The sequence below is a fragment of the Bacillus rossius genome, assembly GCF_032445375.1.
Source record: "Bacillus rossius redtenbacheri isolate Brsri chromosome 4 unlocalized genomic scaffold, Brsri_v3 Brsri_v3_scf4_2, whole genome shotgun sequence".
Lineage (NCBI taxonomy): Eukaryota > Metazoa > Arthropoda > Insecta > Phasmatodea > Bacillidae > Bacillus > Bacillus rossius.
In genome coordinates this window covers 33557202-33573344 of record NW_026962011.1, presented here as the reverse complement: position 1 = coordinate 33573344, position 16143 = coordinate 33557202, and the positions used below count along the sequence as shown (strand labels likewise).

At 40.4% G+C, this 16143-nt stretch overlaps 1 protein-coding gene across 1 annotated transcript; it reads left to right on the top strand.

Annotated features, from left to right (window-relative positions):
- The first annotated feature begins 251 nt into the window (after positions 1 to 251).
- LOC134541783 (gustatory receptor 5a for trehalose-like) lies at positions 252 to 12755 on the top strand. Its single transcript, XM_063385451.1, has 8 exons — positions 252 to 477; positions 2181 to 2384; positions 4491 to 4674; positions 5311 to 5464; positions 6197 to 6351; positions 9063 to 9228; positions 11206 to 11295; positions 12567 to 12755. The coding sequence occupies exons 1-8, from the start codon at positions 288 to 290 to the stop codon at positions 12666 to 12668; spliced, it is 1245 nt and encodes a 414-aa protein (XP_063241521.1). The 5' UTR covers positions 252 to 287; the 3' UTR covers positions 12669 to 12755.
- The last annotated feature ends 3388 nt before the right edge of the window (positions 12756 to 16143 follow it).

Genomic DNA, 16143 nt, shown 5'->3' with positions numbered 1-16143 from the left:
GTGGCCTGATGCCTCTGCACAGTCATGAGTACTGGCATTAGGATGTGATCTCCGAGGTATTAGCGGGAAGTGAGCAGGATGGGCTCTGCTTGCAGGAGGAGGAGACACTGCACAAGGCCTTTGGGCCCAACCTCGCCATGGCCCAGTGCTGTGGCCTGATGCCTCTGCACAGTCATGAGTACTGGCATTAGGAAATGATCTCCGAGGTATTAGCGGGAAGTGAGCTGGATGGGCTTTGCTTGCAGGAGGAGGAGACACTGCACAAGGCCTTTGGGCCCATCCTCGCCATGGCCCAATGCTGTGGTCTGATGCCTCTGCATGGCATTTGTTCTCCCACCTCTGCCCACCTGTACTTCCGCCGCCGGTCTGCGCGCTTCGTCTATTGCCTGTGCGTCGCGCTCGTGCTGGGCGTCGTTGAGCTGCTGTCCGTCATACACATGATCACGGCCTTCTGCATCAGTGGCGTAGGTTTCATGTGTAAGTGCAGGCAGGTTTGCCCAAACAGAGTGTGATGTATTGTATTAATCCGATTGAGCATATATGCTTTAAAATGTGTGTGCAAGCTATTTAATAGCAAAAATTTAGTCTATGATTGAGCTAATTAGTTCCAAAGTAAACAAGTTTCATGGTGTGCGCAGTTTGCGAAGTATTGAGGTTATGATATATGGTACATCCTTTTAGGGTTATGTTTAAGTTCATAATATTGTTTGATAATTCCGGAATTTGTTGCTTCTTATAATATAACCGTAAATTGTGAAAAAGTAGATGTTTTTAACATGTTACCAAACGCTGATAGATGGTGGTGGTGAGAAATTTTAAACTGTACCAGAAAGTATTTTCGAGAAAAAAATATTGGTAACATTTTCCGAATACAGGCAGACTTAAAGCTAAGTAGAATGTTATCATCTTAGGAAGTTGTCAAGATAGCTACGTGATAGGAAGGTCTGAATAGTTGCAAGAAGCAAATCTTGAAAATTATGTACATAAAATTATTTCTTCAAATTTTCTTTGGGTAACAAAGTTACGAAAATGTTAAAGAAAAGTAATAATAATTCATTATAATAAATTTTAGTTTAGGCTAGTTTACTTTTGATTTTAACATGTTTTATATAATATCCTCATTGTATTTCAAAGGCCTGTGAAACAGAATATAAACGTGATAACTAGGGGCATGTAATTTCTGCGAAATAATCTGATCGCTTATTAGACTGCAATAAAGTATGCATAGACTGGTGATTGTTTATTTGTAATTGGTGGTAATTTACTAGCGGAACCGTGGTCCTATTTTCCGGGCAATTTAGGATATTTTGCTTCCGCATTGGATGGCTATGATTGGTGTGCTGGCAGAATAAATATACCTGAAATAACCCCGACCACGAAACACAGACAATGTTACAAATTTTCACACAGCTAGTCAGAAAATATTTTGCATGAAAGGTACATGGTTCTAATGATGTCTAATAAATAGCCCTGCGAGCAAATTGTTAATTTGGTGTAGACTCGTAGACCAAGAAAATAGTAATGCGTCATTTAAGCATACTGTTCAATCAAAGCTGTGGCGTCTGTCATAAAAGAAGTCATGCAACACCCTTTTCTATGAGGGTTTTGCTGCAGTAAAGTTGAACTGGTTGTCAGCACACTGACGTTCGTGACGGTACCGCGGTTCTTAGCTGCTGTGAAGGTAGCAGGGCAGAAATGGCATTTCTGCATAACAGAATCCATCACAGCAATATGTCGTCCGGTCTCAACGTACGGAACACGCGAAGGAAGCTCGACGTACGGAGAACTGTAACAGAAGAATTAAGAAAACATTGTAGCTAGCTGTTACACGAAAAACAAACGTAACTTCAAAAAATCCTCAAAGTCATTAAACAAATTCCCAAGTTAGCACAGCACAACTTACTTGAAACTAACCTAAAATGTTAAAATATCGATAACCTACAAGTTACACAGAAGTGGTCAAAAAAATATTCAAAGGTCGTGGTAACTGGTACCTTTTAACAAATTCTCAAGTACTGAGAAGCATTCAGCTGTAAAATATTCACTGTTTAACTAAAAAAGGTTGACTACATAACCCCAAACGCACATAACCTCAAACTAATCCACAAGTTAGCACTAAGAAAGTTAGTAGTAAGAAACACAGCAGAGCACATAACTGTATGGGTGGCTTGCTCCGGCAGCAAGCATCGGCTACATGACGGCCGGCGCGGTGTTCTACGGCAACTCGTGCATGGCGCTGTGGCTGTTCGCGCGGCTGGCCCGCCGCTGGCCCGCGCTCATGGCCGCCTGGAGCAGAGTGGAGCAGGCCACGTGGAGGTGGCGCCGCCCCGAGCTGGCGCTAAGGTTCAAGGTCATCACCGGCGTCATCCTGGCCACCGCCCTGGGTGAGTGTAGCTTTAGAGCGGTGTTCCTAGACGTTCGGGTGAGGTAGCGACTGAGCACTTCCTTGTTGGGACACAACCGTAAGCCAGGGGCGCAACAACAGGGGGGGAAAGGGTATTTTGCCCCCCCCCCCCTTCTGAAACCTTGAAGTGGGGGCAAACGGGGGCAATGAAAGTGCTGTGTAATCAATTTTTAGATAATAAAACTGCTTAAATAGCACCATTTACAACCTTGAAATACAAATTTTCCCGGGGGAGGACCCCCGGACCCCCCGCTTCAATAGGGGGAATCGATTATTCTTTATAAAAAGGTATATTGCCCCCCCTTTGGAAATTCAGTTGTTGCGCCCCTGACCGTAACCGAACTCTAGGACCATATTCCATAACGTGTCCAAACCCAATCCCAGTAAGTAAACATATCTGCAACAATTTTAATAAAACAGTGCATTGCGCTAGGATAGAAACTGGTTCCAACGCATTTACGTTTCGCAACCATCTATATAATTATTACAGGTTTTGAGGATCTCTCCTCCAACCTATTTTTTGATAACCCAGCCTTCATATCCTATAAGGATGACCAGGCTGGGGGCCCCATGGGCATGGATGCGGATACGCCGCATACGCAACCAGGAGGGCGTTAGAGCCGTTAGCTATACACAGAGGCTGAGGCTACCCATCCCAGCTTATGCACCACCTCCAGCCCCCTGCCCCACTCAGCTCACCAGCAAGTTGGATGCTCCCTAAGCCCTCTGGAGTTGTCATCACTTCTGGCGCCTACCCCAGTCTCCCGCATCACACTGGGACTCCTCAATCACCCAGCGAACCCGCGGTCCGGTGGAGGCCTACCCAACCTCTTCCAGCTGTCCAGGCTGGTAACCGGAGCTGTCCTCGTCACTCACAACGTCAGCACGTCAAAGGGCTAGGGAACCCTGATACCTACCCTTAAAGCACTCGGGGCACCACTCCCAAGTACGAGTCCTTCCCAACAAGAATCCTGGGCCTTTGAGGAAACCTCAGCGGGGCACCATTCAAACATGGTGGATTCTCCCCGTACTACTACCAACTTTTGGTCTACTCGGTAGACTGTTCGCCGGTAGCTAGACCAGACCGTTACGCTTCAGCATTATTACAGCAAAAATACTAGAAATAGTTGCACAGTAGTACGATTTGGTTCCTTCTGGGACAGGCGACAGGCGCTGGAGCCGTGTGTACGCCCGCCATCATGGATTGTGATGTTACGGTGGCCATCTTGAATGACCGTGACCTTGACCCTTGACCTTGACCTTCAAGTATTTTTAAGGACTAAAAATGGTACATTATCTCTCGAAACGGGAATTTTTCCCTCGAAAAGAGAATTTATTTATTTTTCAAATTTTTTTAAATTTTTTGGCGGAATTTTATTTCAAAAAAATGGAAATTTGTGTGAAATTTGAGGAATATTGGGTAAATTTTGGCAAATTTTGAAGGTCAAGGTCACGGTCATTCAAGATGGCCACCGTAACGTCACAATCCAAGATGGCGGGCGTACACACGGCTCCAGCGCCTGGCGCCTGTCCCAGAAGGAACCAAAACATACTACTCTACAACTTCGCACAAATGTATAATTGCCTTTCTGTGTGTGCGTATGTGTGTTTCGTGTATTAATTATCTTATATGTGTATGTATTACTTGTGTTAGCGAAACTATCAAAAAATTGACTTAGGAACAAAATAGTAAACATAATTAAATAAAACCTTAAATCATTTTAATGTGAAAATCAATGTTCTTTTAGAATTCAATTTTAAAGAAAACTTTCTCATAAAAATTTATATAATGGGTATACTGTATTCCCTTCTTAATCAAATTTTAGCTATGTCCCTGAGTCATACCACTGTCATTCCAAGGTATCACCAGAATCATCCAAACCATCGACTTAAGTCAGTAATAATGGTGATACAGCTACTCTACAACTTCCATTTAAAAAAATGGCGTGGACATTTCAAAAATATCTTGTGTTCAGAAACATATTTTTACACAATTATCAAGTTATGTACAACATATTCACGACACACGCGGACTGAGTAAAGAACTTAGTATGGACTAATACAGAAGTTTTAATTAAACTTCCAGTTGAACACATACTCAGCATCCTGACTAACATACCGGACCTGCTCTTCCATAAGAAGCACAACGCGACAGTGTGTCCTGGTGACCAGGACCTTGTGGAGAAGAGAGTCAACATGGAGGGATGGCAGAACGACTTTCTGCGGGTGTATTCCTGCAGGTCTCACTCGTTCATCTTTACAGTCGTCAGGTTAGTGCATTCAAACTTCATTCACCACTATAGTGATGTGCCTTTCTTTAATTGACCCACAGCACATTCCTCATTGGCTGCTGTTTCGGTTGGCTTGCCATTCATGCATTGGGATATGTCGCGCACTCTTGATGGACTTTTGGAAATTCTCCAGAACATATTAAATCAAAGCTTCCAAGCTGTTCTTAGAAATATTTTGCTTAGATACTGGGCAATCGTAGATAACTCACGAAAGAGTGGCTACGTCATCGTACTGAGATCTGTTCCTCAAGTAACTTCATATAAAGAAATAAATGGAAAGGTTTGTAATGATAATTATTTCTAGTATACACACTTCCTTCTGTTTACTTAAAATTGAGTGAGGTATGGCTAAGGAAAAAAGCACAGAGCTAGTATTCAATAACACCCGGTATCGAATTTGATCCTGCCATCATGATTTCATTTTGTTCTTGTTATTGAAATTATTCCAGATCAATTGTGGTCGTTTCTTATAACTGGCTTTGATCAGTCCCTTTCCTGATATCCCTGGATGGAGTTATTTGTATTTATATAAAATTACTTCTCTATCGATGAGGCGGGAAACCAGTATCAATAAAAGTAAATTAAAGATCTCGTTTGAAATGTGATACGTTTCAGATATCAGACGTGGATGGGAGTCATCGTCTTCATCATCAGTAAGATAGCAACATTCATCTGGAACTACACTGACATTTTCGTCTGTCTCCTCGGCAGTGCCCTAACAGAAACCTACAACAAACTGAACCAGAGGATGCTAAGTGTTAATGGCAAAGTAAGTGACATGTCTGTCGATGTTATCAAGTTATTTAAAATATATAATATTTGTGTTTTTATACCTTAGATGTTTTTGATTACGTCCAGCAGGCATGTGGGTCTGTGACAAATGCTTAACTCCACGCGGATACCTGAAAATGAAAATTAGCAAGTTAACACCACATTATGGTGGGTCAAAGTGGTTAACCACAGAAGAATCTGTTGCTTAGTGCAATTTGCTGCTCTCCCCAAAGTAAATTCTTGTAGTTCCAACCAAATCATGTGAGGAGTTGTGTGTCGATTCGGTAATGGTTGGAATGAACTTATGTACGTAAGTGAAACGAGAACTTAAGAGCACGCCCATTTTAATCTCCCACTGTGTTTCCCTAATTCAAACAACCGGGTCCTCATCCAAGTGATTTGAAAGTTATGTTTGGTGGAAGTTCGGTGTAATGAGCATGTGGCCAACGAAGCACTTTTCGTGTTTTGAGTTAACACCGGAATATTCGCGAATTAATTTAAAACTAAAATAAACTTTCCAGTCAGCTACACGTACATTTGCTATTTTTGTTTCCTGATTGATACCACCATGTGAATAAAAAAAAAAGACTGAGTCACACTTTTTTTTAAGTATTTCTGGCCAAAAGTCACAAAAATATGCAGAGATAAGCTCTGGTCCTCTGTCAAAAGTGCAAGTGTCTGCAGCCTCGCTCAGCTCACATTGTCACAAGGACGGTGTTGTTGCCGCCAGAGTCTGAGGCAGCAGGAGTGGCAGGAGATGCGCGAGCACTACGCCATGCTGTCGTCCCTCACCAAGACCGTCGACGAGAACATCAGCGGCATCGTGCTGCTGTCCTTCACCAACAACCTGTACTTCATCTGCCTGCAGCTGCTCAACGGGCTGTCGTGAGTACTCGCTTCTGTGCTCGCTTCTGTGCTCGCTCCTGTGCTCGCTTCTGTGCTCGCTTCTGTGCTCGCTTCTGTGCTCGCTTCTGTGCTCGCTTCTGTATTTGCATCTGAGCTCGCTCCTGTGCTCGCTTCTGTGCTCGCTTCTGTGCTCGTTTCTGTGCTCGCTTCTGTGCTCGTTTCTGTGCTCGTTTCTGTGCTCGCTTCTGTGCTCGTTCAGGACACGCCACTCAGTGGTTACTTCCACATGGTGGTTAAATGTGCTGACTTTTTGAGTGGCTAAACTCTCACGAATGACGAAAAAATTATATCTCGTATTTTTTTACATAATTAGCCTACCTGGCAAAGTTGCATTTTTAACGTTTTCGTGCATATAGTACCAGGAAAATGAAATGTAATATAAAACTGGAAATGTTATTTTTAAAGTCAATTTTACTGACTACTATGTGATAAGGTTCAATTTCTTTCAGGAAAAAATATTTACTTTTACCTAGCTTTCTAAAATACTCTGAATGTTATCAGTTTAAAAGGCTAAATTAAATTGTATTTTTTTTTATCTGGAAGCATTAAAACCCTATCACGCAGTAGCCACCACCATTACCTTTAAAAACAAAACAAAAAGTCAGTTATTTATTCAATTTGTTTCTTCTTATTCACACAAATTTCAAAAATTCAACTTAGCCAGCTAATTATGCAAAATATTATTTTTTAGTTTTGTTGAATTTCGGCCACTTAAAAAATTCTCAAATTTAACCGCATTAGACGTAAATATAAAATAATGACCTGGTAGTGTATGTGCTCGCTCAGAGACCTTGACAGAAGTACGCCTATTAAGGCATTTTAATACCACAGCATTGGATATAACAGTCGAACGTGATTGTGATCAGAGCCAAGAGGTCGTACGGACCGACTTTGTCTTTGGCACATGTGCCTAACATTGGTGTACGATTTTGCAGTAGGACTGTCAAAGTAATGCAAACAAAGAAGCACGCAGTTTGGGTTTTGTATTTTAATAAATTGGTATTTTTTAAAATTGAAATTATCAGTTAAAAATACGAAGCTGTTGAAGGTTCGATGAATGATACACATGTCTTTGAGTGTTATTTTGGCGAATAAGTGATTTACTTTTGAAACCACAGATCCGCATGGCCACTGTGTACCATTCTCCATGGCGTACGCTGGGGGAGGGGGGGAGGGATAGGCCCCTTTCCCATTCGAAATCCTAAAGGCCCTGTCACACTGTCAAATATTTGTATCCAAAATATTTTACAATATTGTTGGAGGGGAAGAAAATGTCTTTCAATTATCTCCATCAAATATATTTTAACAGATAACCTCAAATATTTTTTAAATCATGTCACACTATGAGAGTTTAGTTTTGGTTTGAGCTATCTAAAAACATAATTTTTTTTCTTCAAATTTTTGAAATCAAATCATATATCAAAGTGCCGGGTTAATTTTTTTTAACTTGTTACTCTGTTTGTGAATTAAAAAAAATTCAAACAGGAATGAATTTAAATCACAATAATATTCTTTATATATTGAAATTAATTTTCAAAGATTTTAAAAGTTATAGAAACATGATTTCGTTTTTATGCAAGAAATATTTTCGCAAACGACATTCATATTAACGTTATTTCAGTTATTTAATCGGCCATGAGATCTTCGCCATTTTGAAGAATCGTTAAGACGGTAAGGCACGATTTTGATTGGCCGATCGCACGTGACATCCTATATGCAGAATATCTTATGGAAACTCAAGTCACGGCTGCGCTAGTGACGTCATAACCCTCCAGCTCTGTGTGACTCGCCATGTTGGAGGACTGGTCGGTGGGGAAGCCTTCTTTTCACAGACGAGAGAGCCAAACGCCCGATCCTGCATCTTCGGTTTTTTATTTTTTTTTTGTTCATTGTAAGTCATGATAACTAATGGTCAATTAGGTTAGGTTAGCTACATTATAAATAAGTACTTTAAAACATTGTGGACGGTTGATTTGATTAGGATAGCTACATTAAAGATACTGTGAACTCATGTAAACGGTTTCCTAGCCCTGGATGGCTACATATTTAAAAAGTCATTTGCTAAGCAACCATAAAATGATTTTAAAGTATTTTTAACGTAGTTATACTTACCTAATATAACCAAACATCCACAATGTTTTTAAGTATTTATAATGTAGCTAACCTATCCTAATCGACCGCAAAATTTAATCCGGTTTATACAATCAGATAGAACGAAATAAAAAGCTAGTATGAACTTCGGAGAACTTCGGGTGTGGCTCTCTCGTCTGTGAAATGAAGGCTTCCCCATGACGGCGTGGTGTCGAGAACCGGTAGCCTACAACTCACATAGTTTCGGTTCCCTACCACGTTCGTGCAACTTCGGATATCTCTCAAAAATGCCTGAGAAACACTTAGGTCCTCCCCTAACATGGACCCTCCCCTTACACACTTAAAATAATTTAGGCTAGGAAATTTAAAAAAAATCGAAGGTTTAGGTTAGGTTAGGTCAGTCACAACATGCTTGTTTTCATTGGAAACTTCTGATTTAGCGGCTGAAGTGGCGTTAATATCTACCAAAACGCAAAACTTCGGAAATGTTCGGAGATTCTTGCAGGGAACCGAAACTACATGAGTTGTAGGCTTCCCGTCGAGAAGTTGCCGGGAAGGAATGGGACGGTGGTCTCGGGTGTGTGTGTGTGTGCGCGCAGGCCCAACCTGACCAGCGCGCTGGACAGCGTGTACTTCTTCGGGTCGTTCGTGTTCCTGCTGGCGCGCACCGTGGCGGTGACCTTGTTCGCGGCCCGGGTGCACGACGAGAGCCGCGTGGCGCTGCCCGTGCTCTACAACTGCCCCTCGGACAGCTACTGCGAGGAGGTGCCGTCACACTCTCTCTCTCTCTCTCTCTCTCTCTCTCTCTCTCGGCCCCGTCACCAGTGGCGTGGCCAGGATTTGTGTATGGGGGGTGTTAAGAAGCATGCGCCCCCCCCCCCAACCCGTATTAAAGCGGGTGGTCCGGGGGTACTCCCCCGGGAAAATTTGGATTTTAAGGTGTAAAATAGTGCTATTTTAGCAGTTATCGGTACTTAAATTTGAATATTGTAATGGTTAAAATTTTATTAATTTTAATATGAAATTTGTTTGAGTGATGAATAAGAAATTAATTAAAGATATGGTGCTAAGGAGGGGGGGGGGGGGTTGAACACCTAACCCCCCCCCCCCCTGGCTCCGCCCCTGCCCGTCACCAACTCCCTTATCCCACATCCACGGGGGGAATCCCTGGGTTAACTCGTGCGGGGTTCAATTATTGCAATTCAGGAATGAAGAGCTCGACCATGCTGGGGTCAGTAGTTCAGACCTCAAGAAGGATCAATACTAAGTATTTATTTTTGACGTGACGACGTCTAATAAATCGATGAACGCCGGCTGCACGCACGGAAAAGTGTCCCGTTACGCACATTTTCCCGTAACGCACATTGTCCCGTTACGCTGTGTACCGTTACGCGGTGTCCCGTACGCTTGCGCCGCATCTATCTCTCTTCCACTCGATTGGAAAAACAACCATTGATTTGACTTTTTCCGAGGCACATCAAACTTGAAACACTTTAGTTAAAATAATCTCTCTTCGTTAAAGTAATAAACATATTTGAATTAATGAGTGCAAATAATAGTAATTTTATCAATTTAAATTGTAGATTTAATTTCACTCCTTCTTTGCATCCATACAAAATAGTGATAATTCAATAAAAATGATTCAATTTTATTCATAAAAGTATGCAATCATTTCATCGATGTTTTGTTATGACGTTGTCACGTTAAACTATCGTCCGTAAACCGACTATACACACAACCAATTTTTTTAAAATTAATATTTTATTTTATTTATACTTTACCAACCGTATTTAGATATCACTCCAGTCCTTTAATTATTTTATTTCTATTAATTTTTTGCATGCAAAATTAAAGTTATCTCATTGTTAGCTAAGTAAGTACATATAAGTTCTGACGCGCGTACATATAAGTACACGCACCCATTAATTTTATGATTGTTTTGAACGAGTACACTGTAACAAGTAGGAATAATATTCCGATTAACTATTTCGCAATCTCGTTTAATCCTCACACAACACATTTGATTGTTATGGCTTAAATCACCAAACATCTGTGCGCGCAGTTCACACGCGGAATGACAAGAACACGTTTTTCTGTAATAATTAACTATTGCTATTTGTAACATGTAGGTGAAGAGAAATAAAATAGTCCTATCCCGAAACATAGAAAGAAGATATTTCAAACTGAACCCGACTAGGAATAAAAACCCGTGGACCAATCAGGTGTTCTAACAACACGCTTGTGATAGCACAAAATCCTAATAGCGCGCGTTCACTCATCGGTGTACCATCCAGCACGCATTTATTTCAAAGTCAGTGTAAAATTACTTACCTAGCTCCATTACTTGTTTATTTCATTATACATAACGAAAGGTAATGCAGGTTCTGTTTCTTTTACATAAATTTTGTGCATGTGTCATTATTACATTCATCGGCTACCATTGTCTGTGCTTTAAAACCATAAAATAGCTCTTTTTATTAATGCTATGCTAGAAATCTCATGATTGTTACATTTTAAAACGAGCAAGACTCTGAACGCTTATATATTTCTTGTACTCATGTGTTAACTGAGCTATTGTCAAAGAAAACACTGAGCCACTGACAAAGTAAAGTAAAGCCTAGTTAAACTGGTGAACGCGATCTGACAGACGATGGAAACTTAGCTATTCCCGAGTGCCATTCTGATAAGATTTGACATGATCTGGTGACCTGTGTTTGATCTCGTGTTTGGTTTGACTTGCAGGTTTCTCGTCTCCAGGTGCAGATAACCGCGGATGAAATCGCCCTTACGGGAATGCGCTTCTTTTACGTCACGAGGAACTTCATGTTGGCGGTGAGTCTCAACCAGTGGCGGTCGCAAGGGGGGGGGGGATAACCACCACCACCACCACCACCACCACCGAGATTCTGAAAAAAATTTGAGAAAAATGTCGGTGGAGGCAGTGAGTTATTTTTGGTGGTGCAGTCCAAACCTCTTGTTGCTGACGTATATTTTTGTTGTGTAACAACTTAGCTCTCGGTTTTGGTGGGTGTTATTTCGATGAATGCGACGGAAATGTGTAACAGGAAGTAGGGCGAAGCCGTGAGGCCTGCAGTTGGCGATTGTGGTGCCTCGAGAAATCGAGCGAAAACACTTCCACGGCGTTTGAAAAGGAAGGGAGGAAGAGAAAGAAGACACCGCTGTTTACCGTTAGTTACGCAATCAGTAGTCTTGAACAGCGCGACGCATTGCAATGTGACTTTTCTAATTCGTTACAAATAAGTTGTGAAACAATACTATATATATATATATATATATATAATGTTTGTTTCTCCCGTATGCGTTTCTAAACCATTCATCCAATTGTGATGAAAACTTGCACACTTGACCTCCGAAACACGAGGAAGGTCATGTACTGTCTACATGAGATTTTGATCCATCTCTCTTTTTAATCTCTTAAGGAATAATGATGGTAAATATATATAAATTTAAGCACAATTAATGTTAAAACAAGATAAAATTTACTCCGTTATCTGGTTTAAAAATAGCCACCCCCATCTTCCTGTCTACACGTGGTTTCAGAAACCATCCCTTCAGCCTTTCCCATCCCTTCAGCCTTTCCCATCCCTTAAAACGAGATATTGATATTTCTTTATGAAAATTTACGCACTTGGCGTTAAATTTAAAATGGAGGTAACTATGTCCGATAAAAAAAATTCTCCCATCCCCATTTGATACGATGTTGTTCTTTTTTTTAATACATGTATTTGGGTAGTTCAAGAGCAGAGTTCATGCGAAAATACAGGCGACGGAAGTTGTAGGGGTAGGGCCAGCTCTACTCTACATAACTGAGATTATGCTCGTTTCCGAGGTTGGATGTTACACATTACTGGCGATTACTGAAAGACTCGCTCACTTTTTTTTTTAAACACAAATTCCTGTATCTATCAACAATGCGTGACGTTTTAACGGTCTCCAGACTTAAAATCCTGAAAAAACTTTGCCACATAACGATTTATTTTAAGGTGGAGATATGGCAACCAGATAAAGCCATCTTGGTTTCAACAGAATTCTAGTAGCTTGGATGCATACACATGCAGAATTGAGTGTTCGCGTTGTTCCAGATGATCGGGGCTATCGTGACGTACGAAGTAGTGTTGCTGCAGTTCAGTGTCGCCATGCTGAGCAACAAAGCAAACACGACGTCCGACACGCCTTCTCACTAGCAACGTTTCCACTGACTGGATCGAGCGACCAAGCCACAATTGCAATTTTGAGCAGCCGCTGTTCATATGGAAATATACAAAAAAAAATAACTAATAAATTTGTTTTATTTTATCTTTAAAACTCCGTAACTGCAAGTCATTCATTCGGTTAAACATTCAGCCCAGCAAAAAAAAAAAAAAAAAAAAGTTGTCTGTAAAGTCGGTTTACGGACGATAGTTTAACGTGAAAACGTCATAACAAAACATTGATGAAATGATAGCATACTTTTATGAATAAAATTGAATCATTTTTATTGAATTATCATTATTTTGTATGGATAAAAAGGAGTGAAATTAAATCTACAATTTAATTGATAAATTTACTTTTATTTGCACTCATTAATTCAAATATTTATAACTTTAACGAAAAGATTATTTTAACTGTAACTTTTATACATGTTTGCTATTTAACTTCTTCCAATCTGTGTTATTCTGTTAAGGATAGGACGATGATAGGAAAAGTAGGAAACGAATGGGAGTGTTTCAAGTTTAATATTCCTCGAAAAAGTCAAATCGATGGTTGTTCCAATCGAGTGGAAGTGGGATAGATGCGGCGCAAGCGTACAATGAGCGTAACGGAAAAATGTGCGTTACGGGACACTTTTTCGTGCGTGCAGCCGGCGTTCATCGATTTATTAGACGTCACATCAAAAAAATTGTTTCATAATTTTTGCTCATATTATTTTGTACATTTACTGTTAATGTGTTTTAATGAAGTACTAAATTACACAAGTCTCCAAACATCCCTGATTGAGAAGGTGCAAAACGCGCCACATCTTCACGTCACGTGGCTTCTGCTGCTGGACGAAGGCAACTTTGGGCGCACCAAGATGGCGGTCCGGCTGCAGGAACATGGAGCGAGCAGGCTGTCCAAGAGCATGTCGTCAGGCTCCACCGACCTGCCATTCTCCATGGCACAGCTGCTTCCTGCCGTCTGCGGCGCTGTGGTGCCGCACTGGCTCCAGCTGTTCAATGTTCGGCATCACGCCGTGTCGACTACCATGCCACACAGGTGGCCTGACTGCCAGGCATTCGCCCGCCTCATGTTAGCATACCTGCTGTGGTCTACTTCATTTACGGATCGCAGTTTGGCAAAATGTAACTTATCTTTTCAGCACGCCTTAACACGACGAACCCTCATCCCAAAGTCGGTAACATTTATGTTACGTTACATCCTGTACATTCATTACTTTTGAGATATGTCGACAATATTTGTATAAAGTACCGCTTATTTTTCCTACTATAAAATTGTATTACTAATTCATTTATGAAAACGTTTTATGAATGTGTCTATGTATATTTATTTAATGTTAGTAATATTCTTGAACATGTGTGTATCAAAGCTCAAAGAAATAACTAACATTAGATATTTACGCAAAAAGTACAAAATACTTCTAAATTAATTTACATTCACAAATATCAGATTCGTTTTTAGAATTTAAAATTGTATGGCTTTTTACTTGTATTTACTTCATCAAATTATTTCTTCGGCGTTTACACTATGGTAGAACATTTTTTTCTGAAGATACCTTCTGTAGTCATTGACATAATTTATCAAGATTCAGTGTAAACAACATGTTAACTTAATTAATTTATGTTGAAATAAAAGTTTATAAATTAAACTTAAATAGTAATATTTTGTACTTGCAAACAATTATAAATATAAATCGTAGACTTAATTTGTTTTACATAAGCTGATCTATATTATAACTCGATGTATTTACTTGGCGTGGTGAAAAATGGGACAGCCTGTGTAGATTACGCGTTGATGAACGACCTATGGTTGAGTGCTGCCTGAGAGATATATATATTTTTTTAATCGCGTGCCACGTATTGACCTTTTATTATTTACCCCCTCCCCGACTCATGGAGTTGTTTTGCTCCGGCAAACACTTGAAACAATCGAAGAGATAACAGGCCACGTTCATATGGGGGAGAAAAAAAACAACGTAATAGAGCAATTTTTTTTTTTGCAACGAATGTCGGATTATGGATACACACCTCCCTGTCTTTGAGTGTGATAGTATGTTATTATTATTACAAGCGTGCTACAGATGACGCGCGAAAGACGCCTTTATGACTGGCTATGGCGGACATACAGCTCTTACGTATTATTATCTTCTTTTCTCTTACAGAAAGAATAATATATATATCGCATATTTTTGTATACTTAGCTGGCAAAAGTCCATTTTAAACGTTTTTTGTGCAGTATGGATACGGAGAACGAAATTAAGTATAAAACTGGTACTTTTAAGTTTTAAAGTCAATTTTACTGGCTGCTAGGTAATCAGATTTTATTTCTTTCAGAAAATATTAATTAATATTACCTAGCTTTTTTAATCATATGAATTTTTATGATTTTAAAAAGGCTAAAAACTTTTCTGAATTTGAAACAATACCAATCAGTAGCCACCCACATTGATTTTAAACACAAAATCATTCATATATTTATTCCATTTTGTTCCATACTGCACAGAAATGTTAACAATTCGACTCTGCCAGTATGCCTAAGTTCAGCCACTCAAAAAGTCTTCAAGTTTAACTAGAATGGGACATACGCCCTTAAACACTGAGGGATGGAAACACTGCGACATGAGTAGATGCATCCAACCAGTCCACGGACGTAGCACCGCGGTGGTCCGGTGGCCAGACCCCGCGGGGGTCGAGCCTAGGTCCTCGCCTGCGGGAAACGTGGCGGGCGTCGCCGTGAACGAGTGGGTTTCCTCGGGGTGCTGCGTCTTCTCCGCACGTTCGTTCCGTCTCTGCCCAGAGCATAATCTCGTCGAACCTCGCTGAGAGGTTGCCGTCGCTGTGTCGCTGTTATAACTTAGAAACACACATGGCAGAATTTTCTACGTTACGACAGTTATAATTTGTGTGTTTCTAAGTTATGACAGTTCTAAGTTGTGTGTTTCTAAGTTATGAACGTTCTAAGTTGTGTGTTTCTAAGTTATGACAGTTCTACATTGTGTGTTTCTAAGTTATGATCGATCTAACTCATGACATATCTAAGTTATGTGGTTCTATTCAAGAATTCTAAGTTATGGTTGTTCTAAGTTGTGACATTCTAAGTTATGTGGGTATCCCGCAGTCCTCGGGTGTCCAAGTGGTGCTGTGTGCTTCTTCCAGTGTCAGTCCTGGACTCTACTGTGCCCTCATACTTACTTTACCGAGGTAGTTGGGCTCAGAATACTTACTACATTTATTGTACTATTTATTTTAATTTTTTTATTTACTATATTATACATTTTATGTATTCACTAAATTTGTTGTATTATTATATTTGTTGTACTTTCAAACAGTACATTCAACTCAAACGAAGTGGCCATAGTTTCAAACAAGTGAATCTTCGTAGTAACTACACCGTATTTTGCGTTCCCCGTTGTACATTTGGTTCTAAACGCACAGGTGTCCTTTCTGCCGACTTGTCCAGTAG

Coding starts and splice junctions, on each gene's coding strand:
- LOC134541783 (XM_063385451.1), top strand. CDS start 288: ATGGCCCAATGCTGTGGTCTGATGCCTCTGCATGGCATTTGTTCTCCC. Junction 478..2,180: donor CAGTGGCGTAGGTTTCATGT/GTAAGTGCAGGC, acceptor TTGCTCCGGCAG/CAAGCATCGGCTACATGACG. Junction 4,675..5,310: donor TTCATCTTTACAGTCGTCAG/GTTAGTGCATTC, acceptor GATACGTTTCAG/ATATCAGACGTGGATGGGAG.